Source organism: Syngnathus acus, chromosome 2, assembly GCF_901709675.1.
Source record: "Syngnathus acus chromosome 2, fSynAcu1.2, whole genome shotgun sequence".
In the NCBI taxonomy this organism is placed as follows: Eukaryota; Metazoa; Chordata; class Actinopteri; order Syngnathiformes; family Syngnathidae; genus Syngnathus; species Syngnathus acus.
The window spans coordinates 2061359-2076872 of NC_051088.1; the positions used below are offsets into that span (position 1 = coordinate 2061359).

The 15514-nt window shown below is 44.8% G+C and overlaps 1 protein-coding gene across 4 annotated transcripts in view; it reads left to right on the forward strand.

Moving 5' to 3' along the window:
- LOC119119492 (dynein regulatory complex subunit 7-like) overlaps positions 1-15514 on the forward strand; it is a 78410-nt gene that overhangs the window by 29169 nt on the left and 33727 nt on the right. For all 4 annotated transcript variants that reach the window (XM_037245916.1, XM_037245919.1, XM_037245915.1 and 1 more), the window contains exons 8-9: positions 2563-2688; positions 5137-5215. In XM_037245916.1, coding sequence (XP_037101811.1) covers positions 2563-2688; positions 5137-5215 — 205 coding nt within the window. The remainder of the gene's footprint in view (positions 1-2562; positions 2689-5136; positions 5216-15514) is intronic.

A 15514-nucleotide genomic window follows, 5' to 3' on the forward strand; every position in this document is an offset into this window, starting at 1 on the left:
TTTTTTTAATGCTGTTAAAAAATGCATTTGTTTTCAAAAAGCTTTTTTTGGATATCCATGCTTTACTACATACTAAAGACCAAAACCTTTTATGCAATGACCTTTACACGTTGTTTATATTACTTCACAGCTCCTTCTGGTTCGATCCCCCGGTCAAAATTCAGAACCCAATTCGGCCCACAAGTCAAAAGGTTTGCCGAACCCTGCAACTAGGCAGTGACAGCTAGTAGGGGCCCTGTTTTTTTTCTCCAATGAATTGATGTTGCATGTCTAAAAGTTCAGTCATTTTGTCATTGACAAAAGGGCCAATGTCACCAATATTCTGGGCGCTCCTTACAGCTTGGAGCCCTCGGCAATTTGGCGAGTATCCCTCCCCCATTGTAGAGTCTCTGATCATACCATAGTATCGCACTTTCTCCAGGTGTAGTATGCCAGTAAGTTCAGTTGTCTAGGTCACAGTGTCTGGCTTCCACATTCTTAATATTATTTTGTCTCCAATTACAATTCCATACATAACCTGGAGACTGCATGGAGACATTGTAACTTGGAAAAAAGATATCCTAAATAGTACATCCTCTAGTTTGGGTTCAAACATAACGCCATACACCACTGAATACCACTTAAATATGTCACACCAAAAATCTGTGTAGAGACTGCAAGAAAGGGGTGTAACCTTAGAAAGAGGCATAGCTATAGAAAGGGGCTTCAATTTATATTTATGACATAAGAGCCTGTTGAGAGTGGCAGCTATGTGCCTTGTCTCCCATTGAGACCGTGGAAACACATTTAATTTCCTAAATGTAACGAGATAAGCGAGGCATTGGTATCCATGAATAGTCCTCCATTTTGCGCTTTTATTTTGAAGTTGAACCACACGGAGCGTTGTGGACCGTATGAATCATCATTGTGGACCGTATGAATCATCGTTGTGGTGGGTGTCTGATTTGATTCAACTGACTCCGGTGCTACCAGTACCAAGTCTACATTCGCTTCACGATGGCCAAACGCTTCATTAGAGCCACCAATGAAATGGTTATCTTCATGTTGCTCCAAAAAAATGGTGCAAAAAAAAAAAAAAAAAGATCGGCCACTGGACCACTGCCCTAAGAGAGTGTGCGAAGCTTGCTTTGAAGTACGATAATTTGCAAATACAAGACTGAAGTCTTTGAAGTTTGGTACAAATGGTTGAAAAAAACACATTAAACATCCAAAAACCTGAAGGCCACCCTGGAAAAGTCTGGTATCATGGAAACATGTACCATACAACCCACACACTGAACCAAACACCTTCTTGAGGACAGCCTTGGTGTTGGCCGACCAGTATAGGTCAGCAGAAATGGTGGTGCCCATGAAGGTGGAGGATGTAACTCTCTCTACTGAGTCGCCATTGATGGTGAGGGGGAGGGGAGTGTTTTGGACTACCCGAAGTCCAGAATGATCTCCTTTGTTTTAGTGCACTGCAGACAGCTGCAGGACCTCGTTACTGTAGGCTGACTCGCCTCCCCCTGAGATCAACCCCAACACTGTCAAGTAGTCGGCAAACTTCACAAAGATGTTGTGGGCCGGTCTGTAGTTGGAGGTGTAGAGAACCGGAATCAGTCCACACCCCGTGTTGAATGTTTTGGTGGAAGAGAGGGCCGCCAAGTCCAGGGAAATGGTGGTGGATTTCAGGAGGCCCAGACTTCGTCCTGACCCAGTGACTATGAATGGAGTCTGTGTGGAGGTAGTGCAGACCTATAAATATCTTGGAAAAACAGAGAGACTTAGGCCAGCAGGCCAATCCTAGGCCGGCGCTTCGGGAATACTCCCGGTTCTCCCTATGGTCAGTCCGGGCGTGGTCACTGGGGAGAAGAGTGGTGTGTTGATTGCATGTCAGTATGCTAGGCAGATAGTGGCGCACAATTGACATGAACAAGAGACAGACCGACATCAAGATGTACATTAATGGAGAAATGAAGCTTTTATACACAACCCCTCATTATGGGGGACAAAAGAAATGCATTTGATGCCGTTTTTAAGTTAAAGGCAGCCGATTTGGCTCTTAACAAAGAAAATGGAGGTGCTGCATTTACTGTAGAGGTTTCTTCCGGCCACTAGAGGGCACTGGGCTATTGTTGATGACATCTGGTTGCGTCACCCTTTTCAGTATTTTTGTTCCGGGAGCTTTAAGCACTCGAGACGCACTTTAAGCTGTTGAGTCGAACTGAACGTTGCTTCGGGAACGCTCGTGGATGCGAAGACGCCATCGGCTAGCCTTGACCTGGCTCGGAAGGCTGTTCGGAGTCCAGTGTTTTGTTTGGTTTCGGGGGTTCAAAAGCTTCGAATTTTTGGTTCGAACTCCGATTTGTTAGAACTTGGAGACCGTCGAAGTCAGAGGTTCTACTGTATTCTAAAATCATTAAAAATTAATTTGAACAGAGGTGTAGGCTTATCCAGTGTACAAGTGTGAAACTAAGTTCAGCATAAATTAACATTTAAATTAAAAAATGTTAGTGTGCGTGTGTGTGTGTGTGTGTGTGTGTGTGTGTGTGTGTGTGTGTGTGTGTGTGTGTGTGTGTTCAGGAGCTGGTGTATGACCTGCATGACATCAAATTGTGGGAGCCCATCTTGTTTGGTGTCACCAGTAAAAGACAACTGAGCATCAACCTCCTCAAGAGGAAAGAGATGAAAATGATGGGCATGACTTGGGTATGTATGTGTGCGTGTGTTTGTGTGTGTGTGTGTGTGTGTGTGTGTGTGTGTGCGCATGCGTGTGTGGCTCATAAATGAACACGTATATCATCATCACCACGTTTATCATGTAATCTCACACAGCTGTCTCTGACAGTTAACAAGCAATTCTTTGGTTATTGTTGTTTTCAATGCTTTTCCCATACAAGATTGATTTTGTCTTCAAATATGGTTACATTTATAAATAAATAGCCCATCATTAACTCAGTTCCTCTCAAACTATATTCAGTAAATAAATAAGGCTTTTTTCAACATTTGACTTTATTTTTCAAAGACAAACCTTTTTATTTTATGACCGCATGTAAACATTAGCACTATGACCACTCTGACCAGGAAAAGCTCCACTTGCACAAGAGTCCCCAGTATTGGCAATCAAGCCCTGGATTTAATTAAATTCCAAACCATGCTCATTAATTCAAGTCCCGTATTTTCGCCTCATAAGATGCACTTAAGACTTTAATTTTCTCAAAAACCGGAGGTGCGCCTTTTAATAAGGTGCGCCTTTTGTGTGGACCGAATTCCAATATCTATATATATATTGTTGTGTGTCTATATCCATATATATATTGTTTTGTGGCTGCCACCACACAATATGTGGGCATAATATGTGGACCCGATGAACTAATCAGAAGCCATTACGTTTTCCGTTGATCAGGGCGGTAAACCAATCAGAGGACTGTACGTCCCTCCGCCGCCATTAATAAATAAACTCTCTAAATTGCCATCGACAAAGAGACATGCTTACGAGGCAGAATTCAAGCTTTCCGGAAAGCCGGGATTACTGCCGAAGAGCAACGTGACGAGTTTGACACAGAAAATGACGAGCGGAAACTTGGCATGTTTAATGGCAAACTTGCCCAGCTGTTTAATTCGGATACAAAAGGTGAGGACTTTGGTAGACTTGCGTATGAATATCGATTAACAATAATGTGAGTACAGTATAGTACATGGTTAAATAGTAGAATAAACTACTGAACTCATACAACCGAACGCACAGTCTTGCTTCCATGACGTTTTTCTTTCTGTTTACAGTAAGTTATGTATGCATGCAGCCAATAATGCGGTGTGCCCTGTGTGTGGATTAAGTACAGAAAAGCCCCCGCAATTGAGTCTGCACCTTTCAACCCGAAGCGCCTTGTGCGGAAAATTCGGTAAAAGGTTGTGCCTCATTAGTGTATGGCTGTTCTAGACATGGCTGATTTGTGTGTGAGGCTGATTTGCGAGAAGGACCAGCACTAAATTCCTGGGAGTCCACATCACAGACGACCTCACCTGGACTGTGAACACCACAACACTGGTCAAGAGGGCACAGAAGCGCTTGTACTTCCTGCGGAGGATGAGGAGAGCCCACCTGCCCCCACCCATCATGAGGACGTTCTACCGAAGCACCATAGAGAGCATTCTGACAAGCTGTCTCTCGGTGTGGTGTGGAGGTTGCAGCGCCTCCGATTGGAAGAACCTGAGCAGAGTGGTGAGGACAGCAGAGAGGATCATCGGGGCTCCTCTTCCCTCCATTCAGGACTTGTCATCCCAGCGCTGCGTGTCCCGAGCCCGTAATATTATCAGTGACCCATCACACCCCCACCATGGACTGTTCTCCCTGCTGCCCTCTGGGAAGAGGTTTCGCAGCATCCGCTGCAGGTCCACCAGGTTCTGCAATAGTTTTTTCCCTGCTGTCGTCAGACTGTTGAACATTCAAACGTAGCATTCCTCTGCACACTTGTAAATACTGCTTTTGTCTCCTGCACTGTTTACATACTTTATCACTGCTGCACTTTGTACTTTATAATTATCTTATTTCATATTTTTATATAGAATGTCACTTTTTAACCAGCCGAAATACCACTACATTGTTGAAAGCCGTATGCAACGAAATTTCATTTTGTGTACACCTAGTGTTGACAAAATGACAATAAAGTTTGTCTAAGTCTAAGTCTAAGTCTGCATTGCTAAATAAAAATTTGTCTCATCTCCGTGGGGCCATCTGGGTGAAGATTTCGCTTTCGGTTGTGCGGTCACATCCTCCTACATCTGTCGGGCGCAGTGTGTTCACTCACACTAGCTTTTGCAACCACCCACCACCTGCAGTCACTCTGCAGTCATATTCGCACTTTAAACCCTCACCGACACCTCAGCCCTTAGCATTAAATGAAAGTGATTATAGCAAACACCATTACACTGTTACTTTGGTTATTTTTATTTATCTTAAATGGCAACTGTATAGCAAACATAAATCCTTTAAATGTAAAAAAACCCCAATACTATTCCTTCAGCATGCATGCGTGAGCAAAGACAGACATCTGAATGTGACACTCAAAAACAACAAAACACAAAGACAATATTTTTTAAATATAACATGAAGTAGATGGAGAGTCAGAGAGACATTGTGAACGTTTTTGTCTGAAGGAGGACGAAGAAGAAGAGGAGGACCGTGTCTTTGAGATGCCAAGATCCTGGGTCTCTTCAATCACCATTTCCCAACAAGGTACCCAATGTCTGATTCAACTGCTCTCTCCCTTACACATTATACTGTTTGACAATTTTGACATGTGTTTAGCTTTTATACCACGATGACACGAGATATCTCCATTTACAATGAAGGGTGCTTCGTGCAGCAGTCAGCAACGTGGGGATGATTCTGAATTTAAACCCATCAACCCAATCCCTTATCAATTTTCCAACAAGTCAGCCTTTCACCTTAAAAACATTTTTGGACTCCACTCATCCCTCACTGACTCTTTTGTCAAGAAGCTCATCCATGTCATCATCCACTCACTTCCTGTACATGGTGCCTAGCAAGGTCCTGGAGATAGTCCAATTTGTATGGGACTTCTTGTTGTATATACTTATAGTCTTCATTTTTGCATAGTAACAGAGGATAGGCACTGACATCACAGATCGGGGCGGCCATTATTGTTTGGGTGGCAAAAAGCCTCGTCCGCTGCCACTAGACTCATGAGGATGGCGGCCTGGGTGGGTGTCGTGAGTGATTATTTCGTCCAGTTGGACCAAGAAAGCCACAAGAGATACATTGAAAAGTTGAAAAAATATAACATTTGTGTTGATCCGGTGTGGAAACCAAGTAAGAACGCCACCAGCTCAAACGTAGCAGGAGCTGGGACAGCAAGCGTTTGGTCCTCTGATAAGGCGACTTTTCCGCCAGTAACATATCCAGACATTTACAACTATTTGATAGATTGTTCAAGTCAATATACCAAGGAAGACCTGAGAGCCTACAAGCGTTTGCAACGATATTGCTACCTGACTGCTGGTTATGTCCATTCCGTTGAGTCACAGCCAGTGGAGCGAAACGGAGAAGATGCCAGCCATGGCAGTACATAATATAATATAATATAATATAATACTATATTATAATTGTAGATATGTGAACAATTTAATTATTAGAAACTAGCAATTGGACAAACATACTGTAATGAAGCTGTGTAATTATGCATTCCTTAGGTCATGGCCGAGTAGCAGCAAGAAAAAGGGAATATCTGAGCAATAATAATAAACTTTATTACAGGCTCTTGGCCCACAGGGTAAAAAACAAACATCACATATATTAAAATAAATAAAGAGTACATTTCAAATGTTATGAGAGGCACTCATGCCAGCGTCCTCTGATGGTGGATGTGTACCTTATAGCACTACATCCAGTATACCTCACAGATGAATGTTGACGTCAATAAAACAAAGTTACGTACTTCCCACAAAGTGATTTGAGCAGATGTAAGAATGGATAGTTGGCTTCCAAAGCTTGGAGTTGTTGCGGCCATGTTCCGCCCTACGAAGCGCCGCCACCCAGCTATCCTTTCCGGTCTGGTCCGCAGGGAACCGATACAGCTTCTTGGTATCGCCTTTTTGGAAGTGATAGGCACATCCTATGGCACAACAACTCTTCACCATGGTCAAAGTTGCACCGTAACAACTCTGCCACGATCTGCCACCGATAAAATGCTAAAAAAATGCCCCACTACACGTATCACTAAAGTTCAATTCAGCCTTGGCCCTATTAGCATCCGCCGCTTTTTGATAGACGTGAAAGGGTCTGGAGAAGCCAAGGAGAGCGCTATGCTGCCTGCAACATCATTCAGCATGACCGGTTTGGTGGTGGGTCAGTGATGGTCTGGGGAGGCATTTCCATGGAGGGACGAACAGACCTCTACAGGCTAGAGAACGGCAGTCTGACTGCCATTAGGTATCGGGATGAAATCCTTGCACCCATTGTCAGACCCTACGCTGGTGCAGTAGGTCCTGGGTTCCTCCTGATCCACAACAATGCCCGACCTATTGTGGCAAGAGTATGCAGACAATATCTGGAGGATGAAGGCATTGACACAATTGAATGGCCCTCACGATCACCTGATCTAAACCCGATAGAACACCTCTGGGACATAATGTTTCGGTCCAGGTTGCTCCTCAGACTTTACAGGAGCCAGGGGTGTCAAACTCCTTTCCTCGGGGGCCGAATCCCTACATGTTTTCCAAGTTTCCCTCGTTAAACACACCTGATTCAAATGACCAGTTCGTCCTCACTTTCTACAGGAGCCTGATTAATTGAATCAGGTGTGTTTAACGAGGGAAACTTGGAAAACATGTAGGGATTCGGCCCCAGAGGAAAGGAGTTTGACATCTGGGAGGACATCTCACAAGACACCATCCGTCATCTCATTAGGAGCATGCCGCGACGCTGTCAAGCATGCATACAAGCTCGTGGGGGCCACACAAGATATTGAAAAGAATTTTGAGTTGCAGAAATTGAATTTAGGCAAAATGGACAAGCCTGCCATATCATTTTTTCACTTTGATTTTTGGGGTGTGTATATACTGAGCCCTCCGTAGGCTGAAAACTTTTATTTCCATCAAAAGATGTGGCATCCTTTTGTTCCTGAGACATTAAACTGTCCATATCAGTATAGATATCCCCCCAAAATAATTTCACCATTGAAATCTGATGTGTTTTCAAAGTGTTCCTTTAATTTTTTTGAGCAGTGTATGTTGAACTATTACAAAATGGACAATACCGTGTACAACCTTTGTTTTGAAAATAAATTTAGGGTTAGGGTTAATTAAAATTAAAAGACAGTGGAGTTGAGCAAGCAGCCAAATGTCAAAAACTGCCTTAGTAAGCCTTTAAGTTGAAGTAGTCCTTCGCAGCACGTGGTGGCATAGTGGTTATCTTGATTTACCATTTTAAGATTTTTTCTTGCATTATCTCAGTTGTTACTGTAATCCTGGAATGTTGTTGTACCTTGTCCTAGGGGCCTGTATATGGTGGATTGCAATTTGGACTCAGGGATGTATCTTTCTGGTGCCTTCTTTGTGAAAGATTACCAAGACAGCAGGAGTATGATTTGCTGCATCTTTATTCTTTCTTTACAAACAACAGTGCGCTCACGTTCCCTCCGTTTATTTATCTTTATTTATCCAATAATTACTTATCCAACACGAAAAGGGCGTAGCAGAGCAATTCACAAACAAAAATTGCAAGTAGGATAAAACATAAATCTGTACATTATTACATCTTAGAAAATAATACTAATACAAAATAATTTATAATCCCACAATTAATATACAAAAATCAAAATACCAATTGGCTTCCAAATCATGTGTTACAGTCTTCCCCTGCTATCAAATGTAATGTCCACTTTTCAAATAAAACACAACCATGAAAGTATAATGTGTGAATCAACTTGCATAACATCTGCAATTAGCAATGTGACAAAGAAGATAATTAGCATCGATGTCAGAGAAAGTAAAAAAAGAAAGTAGCAGAGCAACATGCTATTAGTAACAAAACGCAGCATGGAGCCATTAGCAAGAACATATCAAGTAACAAAATTCCTGAACCTCCGTGGACTACAAATCCTGCGACCAGTGCGAGACACAAAAGGATGGGCAACGGGAGAGGCTGCAGGTGCAGCATTAGACTGTCCAACCCTGTGTAGAAAGACAATAAGGTAGAGTCCCTGACAAAGCAGTAAGGGGAAAAAGAGATGGAACAGTGTCCAGCCCATGTGAAATTGCCTTATCCCTACCCTCAACAGATTGCAACGCACCTTCGAAAGCTCTGAGTCTATCGTGATGCACAAGTCCGTGAATGTGTTTTCCTTGGATCAGTGATCTCATAGGTCACACCAAGCTCTCCATCTTGTGCCATCTGCTTTCAAATGAAAAACAGCCTTTTCTTTTGGGGAGCTAGTTTATTAATTTTGATCAAGATCCCCTGGCTTGTGTGCAACCTTCTTGTTGTATTGAGACTTTTCACGCAATTTACTGTCTAGTTACGAGCAGCAAACGCATCTGACAAACGAGACACCAAGTGAGAGGCATAAACCGCAGGTGTACCTGGTGTAGGCGATGTCATACTTGGAATACAATCCAATACGATGTCCAGTGGCAAATTCGACTCCCTGCCATGCACAAGAAAGAATGGAGAAAAACTTGTGCTGGCATGTACACTAAAGTTGTACGCAAGTTCAACTTGTGGGAGGAACTTATTCCATTCACCATCAGATTGTTCAACGTACTTAGCAAGTTGGTCTTTCAAACTGAAGGTTCACAGGAGACTGAGGGCTTTGTTTTGACTCCCTGCAGAGAATCCTGTCTAATAGTAATGTTCGGAAACATGCGACTGCTTTCACAATGCAGGGGAGGAATTCCTCAGCTTACCAAGCTTGCCTTTACACATTACTACTGTCTTTTACCCATGAAATTACTGTACATAGGCATTCATCCCCTTGTTATTGTTTCTTCAGCTGTTCTGAGTCTTGGGAGAAATGGCCCTTAGTGTCGGTGTCCCTATCAGTCTCTGTCAGTGACAGCTACCTAAACACATGACTTGGTTGGGTCAAGTCTTTCTGTGCTGGCATCGCATTTGCATGTTGCTTACATTGCAGATGTGTGATAGAATAATCATAGACATCCAGCTCAAGAATTCATATGCCCTGTCTGCCTGTAGGACTATTATTAACTGCAGCTTTATTTAGGCTGAGCAAGTGGCTTGTGGACAGTGATCATAAAAGATCTGCCTGAAAGAAAATGTTTGAAATGCCTCACGGACCAAACAACAGCAAACAGCTCACGATCAAAGGTAGACGATTGTTTTTCTCTGAGGGACTCAATGTGTGGCTTGCATAGGCAGTATCACGAAGCTATACCTGATGCTGTGTTTAATTAAGTCAGTGCATTTATAGTCCTGGCGGATAAACACGTCACAGTAGTACAACAGTAAAGTTTGGATCTTCTGTTTCTGATCAGTAGTTAAAGTGGAATCCTCTAGATCAGTGGTCCCCAACCTTTTTTGCACCACGGACCGAGTACATGTCAGAAATATTTTCGTGGACCGGCCTTTATATAAATAAATAATACATTTATATAAATAGATAATACATTTATAATAAATATATAAATACAATGAAATGAAATGATACGACTGGCATAAAACCTAATATAAACCACATAAAAATAAAACATGTCACATGACCGGGACGAGCGTCTTGACCTGAATAAATTGATCGTCCATAAAAAAAATATATATTTATATTTTATTTTATTTTTTTTCTGTGCGGCTTGGCGGCCCTGTGCCAAGTTACCCACGGACCGGTACCAGTCCACGGCCCGGTGATTGGGGACCACTGCTCTCGATTAGTATCTGGCACTAACTGCTTAGTGGATTCAATCTGGGCAGTGACTGCATCTACATTTGGTTCAACTATGCAGTAGTCATTGTCACTGTCTTGGCCCATGGGATAAAAATCACCAAGTTTTGTGTCACAGGCCACTTGAAAGTCTGAGGTAGTTGAATTCATGATTCTAACGTAAGTCAAGCCAACCTGAATTGAAGCCACAGTGCGAGTGACCAACAAACCCTGGCCAGACCCATCACACCAATAAACTGCCAACATCAGGCACGCCAAGGAGTGATGTCACAATGATAGCATTGCAATTCAAAGGAGCTGTCAACAGGGGAACCACGGCCGGGTGATAGGTGGGTGAATAGGAACGGGCATCTCGGACAGGAGCCATGCATGGTGAGCATTGGTATTTCCCTCTGCTGTGGGCACTAGTGTCTGGATGGTTCTAACTACGTTTGGGATTACTATCATTAAGAATATCACTGTGGGGAGCACGATCCTGTCTGGGATGGCTCACATTATGCACTTGTTTAGCAATTTGTGGTTTCAGAGCACGTACATTGTTGGAGAGTTGCTTTATGGCACCAAACAGTTCGGCAGAATTATCTACCTGGGTATTTTCATGTCTGGTGGAAACATTGCCAGATAAGTAACATAGCGTAGCGTAGCATAGCATAGCATAGCACAAAGAACACAACACATAGGCCATAGGATTATGACCCAACAAAGACTGAACAGAAAGGAAATAACTATATACTGACAATAATTAAAACTATTCTGCCTTCATTATAATGCAAATTTGCTATATAACTTGTCATTTTAGGTAATTTTGGGTAATTTTAGGTAATTTTAGGTAATTTTCAATGCTTGCAGCAAATCAAATTGCTTTCTACAGAACAAGGATTTTTTCTCTGCAGATCCAATACATTTTCTACACAGAAGGGAGACTAATTTATGAATAACAAAACCAAAAAAGGAGCTCCATCTTACATGAAAATGAAATCAACATTCTCCCAAGCACAAATAACTGGCCAGGTTTCATCTTGCATGATAGGCGTTGGCAATAATGGTATCGTGAAGAATGAATAGATCCACAATATCGTCATTCTACGTCACACTATTACTTAAATTCTCAGAGCAAAAAAGCAAACAAAGAAAAAAACATCTGTAACGAATCGGACGTGACAGATTTTATTGTGAAGGGGAAAGGGATCAGTGGAGGGTTGGAGAGGCGAACGGGCGAGGCTGAACTCGTCTGGCGTCGATGGCCGGATGGCAAGCCAGGGGATGGAGTGCTCGACTGGGCTTCTCGCTGGCGTGGACGGACTGCAGATAGACGGCTACTGAGGAGGATAACTGCTGACTGAAAAGGTTGGACAAAACAGACACATCAGGGACCAAATCACAAGGAATCGGGGAGTCAGGCTTACTGGGACCGGTGCGTACAAGGACATCACAAGACAAGCTGACAAAGGGTGTTGCGCTGGCCGCGCTAATATGGCGCTCCCAATGAGCCAGTGCTAGGTGACGGTGATAAGGGGGCGTGATCGAGTGGCCGGTGGCGCCCACGCATGACAACATCAAGATAAATATTACATATAAAACGTTTATTGTACTATTTTAAATTATGGAATTGTGGTGACTCACAAAGGACAGACATGCTCCTTACTCAGTTCAAACGATAATGAAGTCGAAAGGAATTATAGATTTGACAGCGTTGAAAGAGAGTGTTCATGGAAAGAACTCCACACAGGAAGGCTGGAGCCGGAGTCGAACCCACAACCTCTGCACTGTGAGGCGGACATGCAAACCAGTGTCTCATCATGCCGCCCTTATAATAATTCAGTAATAAGAATTTGGAACCTGTCTTCAGTCACATTCAACACCTGACCGATGTTATCAAATCTTTATCAAACCCTGCACTCTTTGGATAGCTATCAAAACTGAAATATGACACAGATGACAAATATGACAGATCTTAAAGGCATTACAGATGATCTTTCTGACAGCTCGGAAACCAGAGCCTATTTGTCCATTTTTTAATACTGTGCATGCGCAGGTCCCCCCTCCCCAACCTTCCCTTTTGTTTTTAGGAAACGCCTCCACACTCACATGCACGAGCGCCACATTTGAAGTTGTCAAAATTGTCAAAAACAGGCTTTCTTTTGCAAGAACTTTAATCATCACGACGTTCATCAGCCAATTTCAAGATTCAAGATTCAAGAGTTTTTATTCGCCATGTTTGAGCGTGCCAAACAAGGAATTTGACTTCGGTAAAACACACCCTCTGTTCAACATTTAGGTGACTAACAACACTCAGGACATGTGAATAATGGCAAAAACAGTGTAGACAAATTCAAAAAGGTGTGAAGAGCAGGATGTTATTGCACAGTAATGACTCTGAGACTCTATGAGTGGTGTGAGTTCATCAGAGCAACAGCCTGGGGGAAGAAGCTGTCTCTGTGTCTGCTGGTTTTGGCGTACCGAGCTCTATAACGCCGTCCGGAGGGGAGTAGTTCAAACAGACTGCAACCTGGGTGAGAAGGGTCTGTAGAGATGTTCCTTGCACGTTTCCTGGTCCTGGACAGGTACAAGTCTTGGATAGATGGGAGGTTGATTCCAATGATCTTTTCTGCAGTCCTGATTGTCCGTTGCAGTCTGTGCTTGTCTTGTTTGGAGGCTGATCCAAACCAGACAGTGATGGAGGTGCAGAGGACAGACTGGATGATGGCAGTGTAGAAGGTCTTCAGAAGCTCTCGCGGCAGGTTGAACTTCTTGAGCTGTCTCATGAAGTACAGCCTCTGCAGGGCCTTCTTCCGGACAGAGTCTATGTGGCCGGTCCATTTCAGGTCCCGAGAGATTGTGGTTCCCAGGAACTTGAAGGTGTCTGTGGAAAGAATAGTATTACTGCGGATAGTGAGGGGTAAAAGTGGTGAAGGGTCTCGCCTGAAATCCACTGTCATCTCCACGGTCTTGAGCGGGTTCAGCTCCAGATGGTTTTGGCTGCACCAGTGGACCAGCCGCTCCACCTCCTGTCTGTACGCAGTCTCATCACCGTCCTGGATCAGTCCGATGAGAGTGGTGTCGTCTGCATACTTCAGGAGCTTCACAGGAGAGTCACCTGAGGAGAAATCATTGGTGTAGAGAGAGAAGAGCAGTGGGGAGAGGACGCACCCCTGAGGGGCTCCAGTATTGGTGGGCCGGGTGTCAGATGTGATGCCCCCCAGCCTCACACGCTGTCTCCTGTTGGTCAGGAAGCTGGTGATCCACTGACAGGTGGAGGCAGGCACCGCAAGCTGGATGAGCTTCTGTTGGAGGATGTCAGGAGCGATGGTGTTGAACGCCGAGCTGAAGTCCACGAACAGGATCCTGGCGTACGTTCCTGGGGTGTCCAGGTGGTGCAGGATGTGGTGCAGTCCCATGTTGACCGCATCATCCACTGACCTGTTTGCCCGGTAGGCAAACTGGAGGGGGTCAAGCAGGGGGCCCGTGACCTCCTTCAGGTGGTTCAGCACTAACCTCTCGAAAGATTTCATGACCACAGATGTCAGTGCGACGGGTCTATAGTCATTCAAACCTGTGATGGCGGGCTTCTTGGCCACTGGAACGATGGTGGAGCTCTTGAAGCACGAGGGCACCTCACACAGCTCCAGAGAACGGTTGAAGATCCGTGCAAAGATGGGCGCCAGCTGCTCAGCGCAGACTTTCAAGCAGGAAGGTGACACGCCGTCTGGGCCCGGTGCCTTCCTGGTCTTTTGTCTCCGGAACATCTGGCGCACTTCCTCCTCGCGGACCTGGAGTGCGGGCGCGGCCTCTGCAAGAGAGAGAGTGGGTGACAACGATGATAGAGGTGTGGACAGAGCAGTCGTGGGGAGAGGTGAGTATGTAGATTGTGCTGCAGGAAGTCCCGTTGTGTGGGAGGACCGATCAAACCTGCAGTAGAACTTATTTAGCTGGTTAGCAAGCCTTGGGCTCTCCACAGGACGGGGGGTTCGTTTCTTTTAGCCCGTGATACTTTGCAGACCTTTCCACACTGTTGAGGGATCAGGATTGGCAGAGAGGTGTCTCTTCAGGTTCTCCCCGTAACACCTCCTGGCTTTCCTGACCTCTCGGTTCAGTGTGTTTCTGGTCTGCCTGAACAGGTCGCGGTCGCCGCTCCTGTAGGCATCCTCCTTGACTTTGCGCAGCCTCCTGAGGTTCGGTGTAAACCAAGGTTTGTCGTTGTTGTACGTGCAGAAGGTCTTAGTCTGCACACACAGATCCTCACAAAAACTGATGTATGATGTGACAGTGTCAGTGAGTTCATGCAAGTCTGAAGTTGCAGCTTCGAAAGCTCCCCAATCGGTGCAGTCAAAGCAGGCTTGGAGGTCCTGCCTTGACTCCACTGTCCACTTCCTCACAGTCCTCACCACAGGCTTAGAAGTTTTTAGTTTCTGCCTGTAGGCCGGGATCAGATGAACTAGACAGTGGTCCGAGAGTCCTAAAGCTGCACGAGCCGCAGAGTGGTATGCATCCTTGATCACGGTGTAGCAGTGGTCCAGAGTCTGTGCCCCTCTGGTGGGACACGTTGCGTGCTGTCTGTATCTGGGGAGTTCGTGTGCGAGGTTCGCCCTGTTAAGATCACCCAGAACAATGATTAGTGAGTTTGGTAGAAGTTCTCCATGTCTGTTACCTGGTCAGCCAGCATCTGCGTGGCTTCACTCGCACGTGCGTGTGGTGGGATGTAAACAGCCGCCATGACGATCGAGGAGAACTCCCGTGGTGAATAGAACGGCCGGCACTTTATGAAAAGTGTTTCTAGGAGAGGGCTGCAAAACTCTTTCAACACCGTGACATCAGTACACCAACGTCCATTAATGTAGAAACAGAGACCACCTCCCTTTGATTTTCCGGAGAGCTCCGCGCTGCGATCTGCTCGCGTTAGCCTGAACCCGGCTAGCTCCACGGCGTGGTGGGGGGTTCGTCGCTGAGCCACGTTTCCACAAAGCACAGCCGGGATGGACAGCAGAGGACACAGAAAACACACAAAATAAGACATTTCACTCAGAAGTCAAGCAGGGAACGCTACAACAAAGCTAGAGTGTCCAAAATCTGCTAAGTTTTAATCACGTTACACGCGTGCACAGTACTTGGCACATTGACAT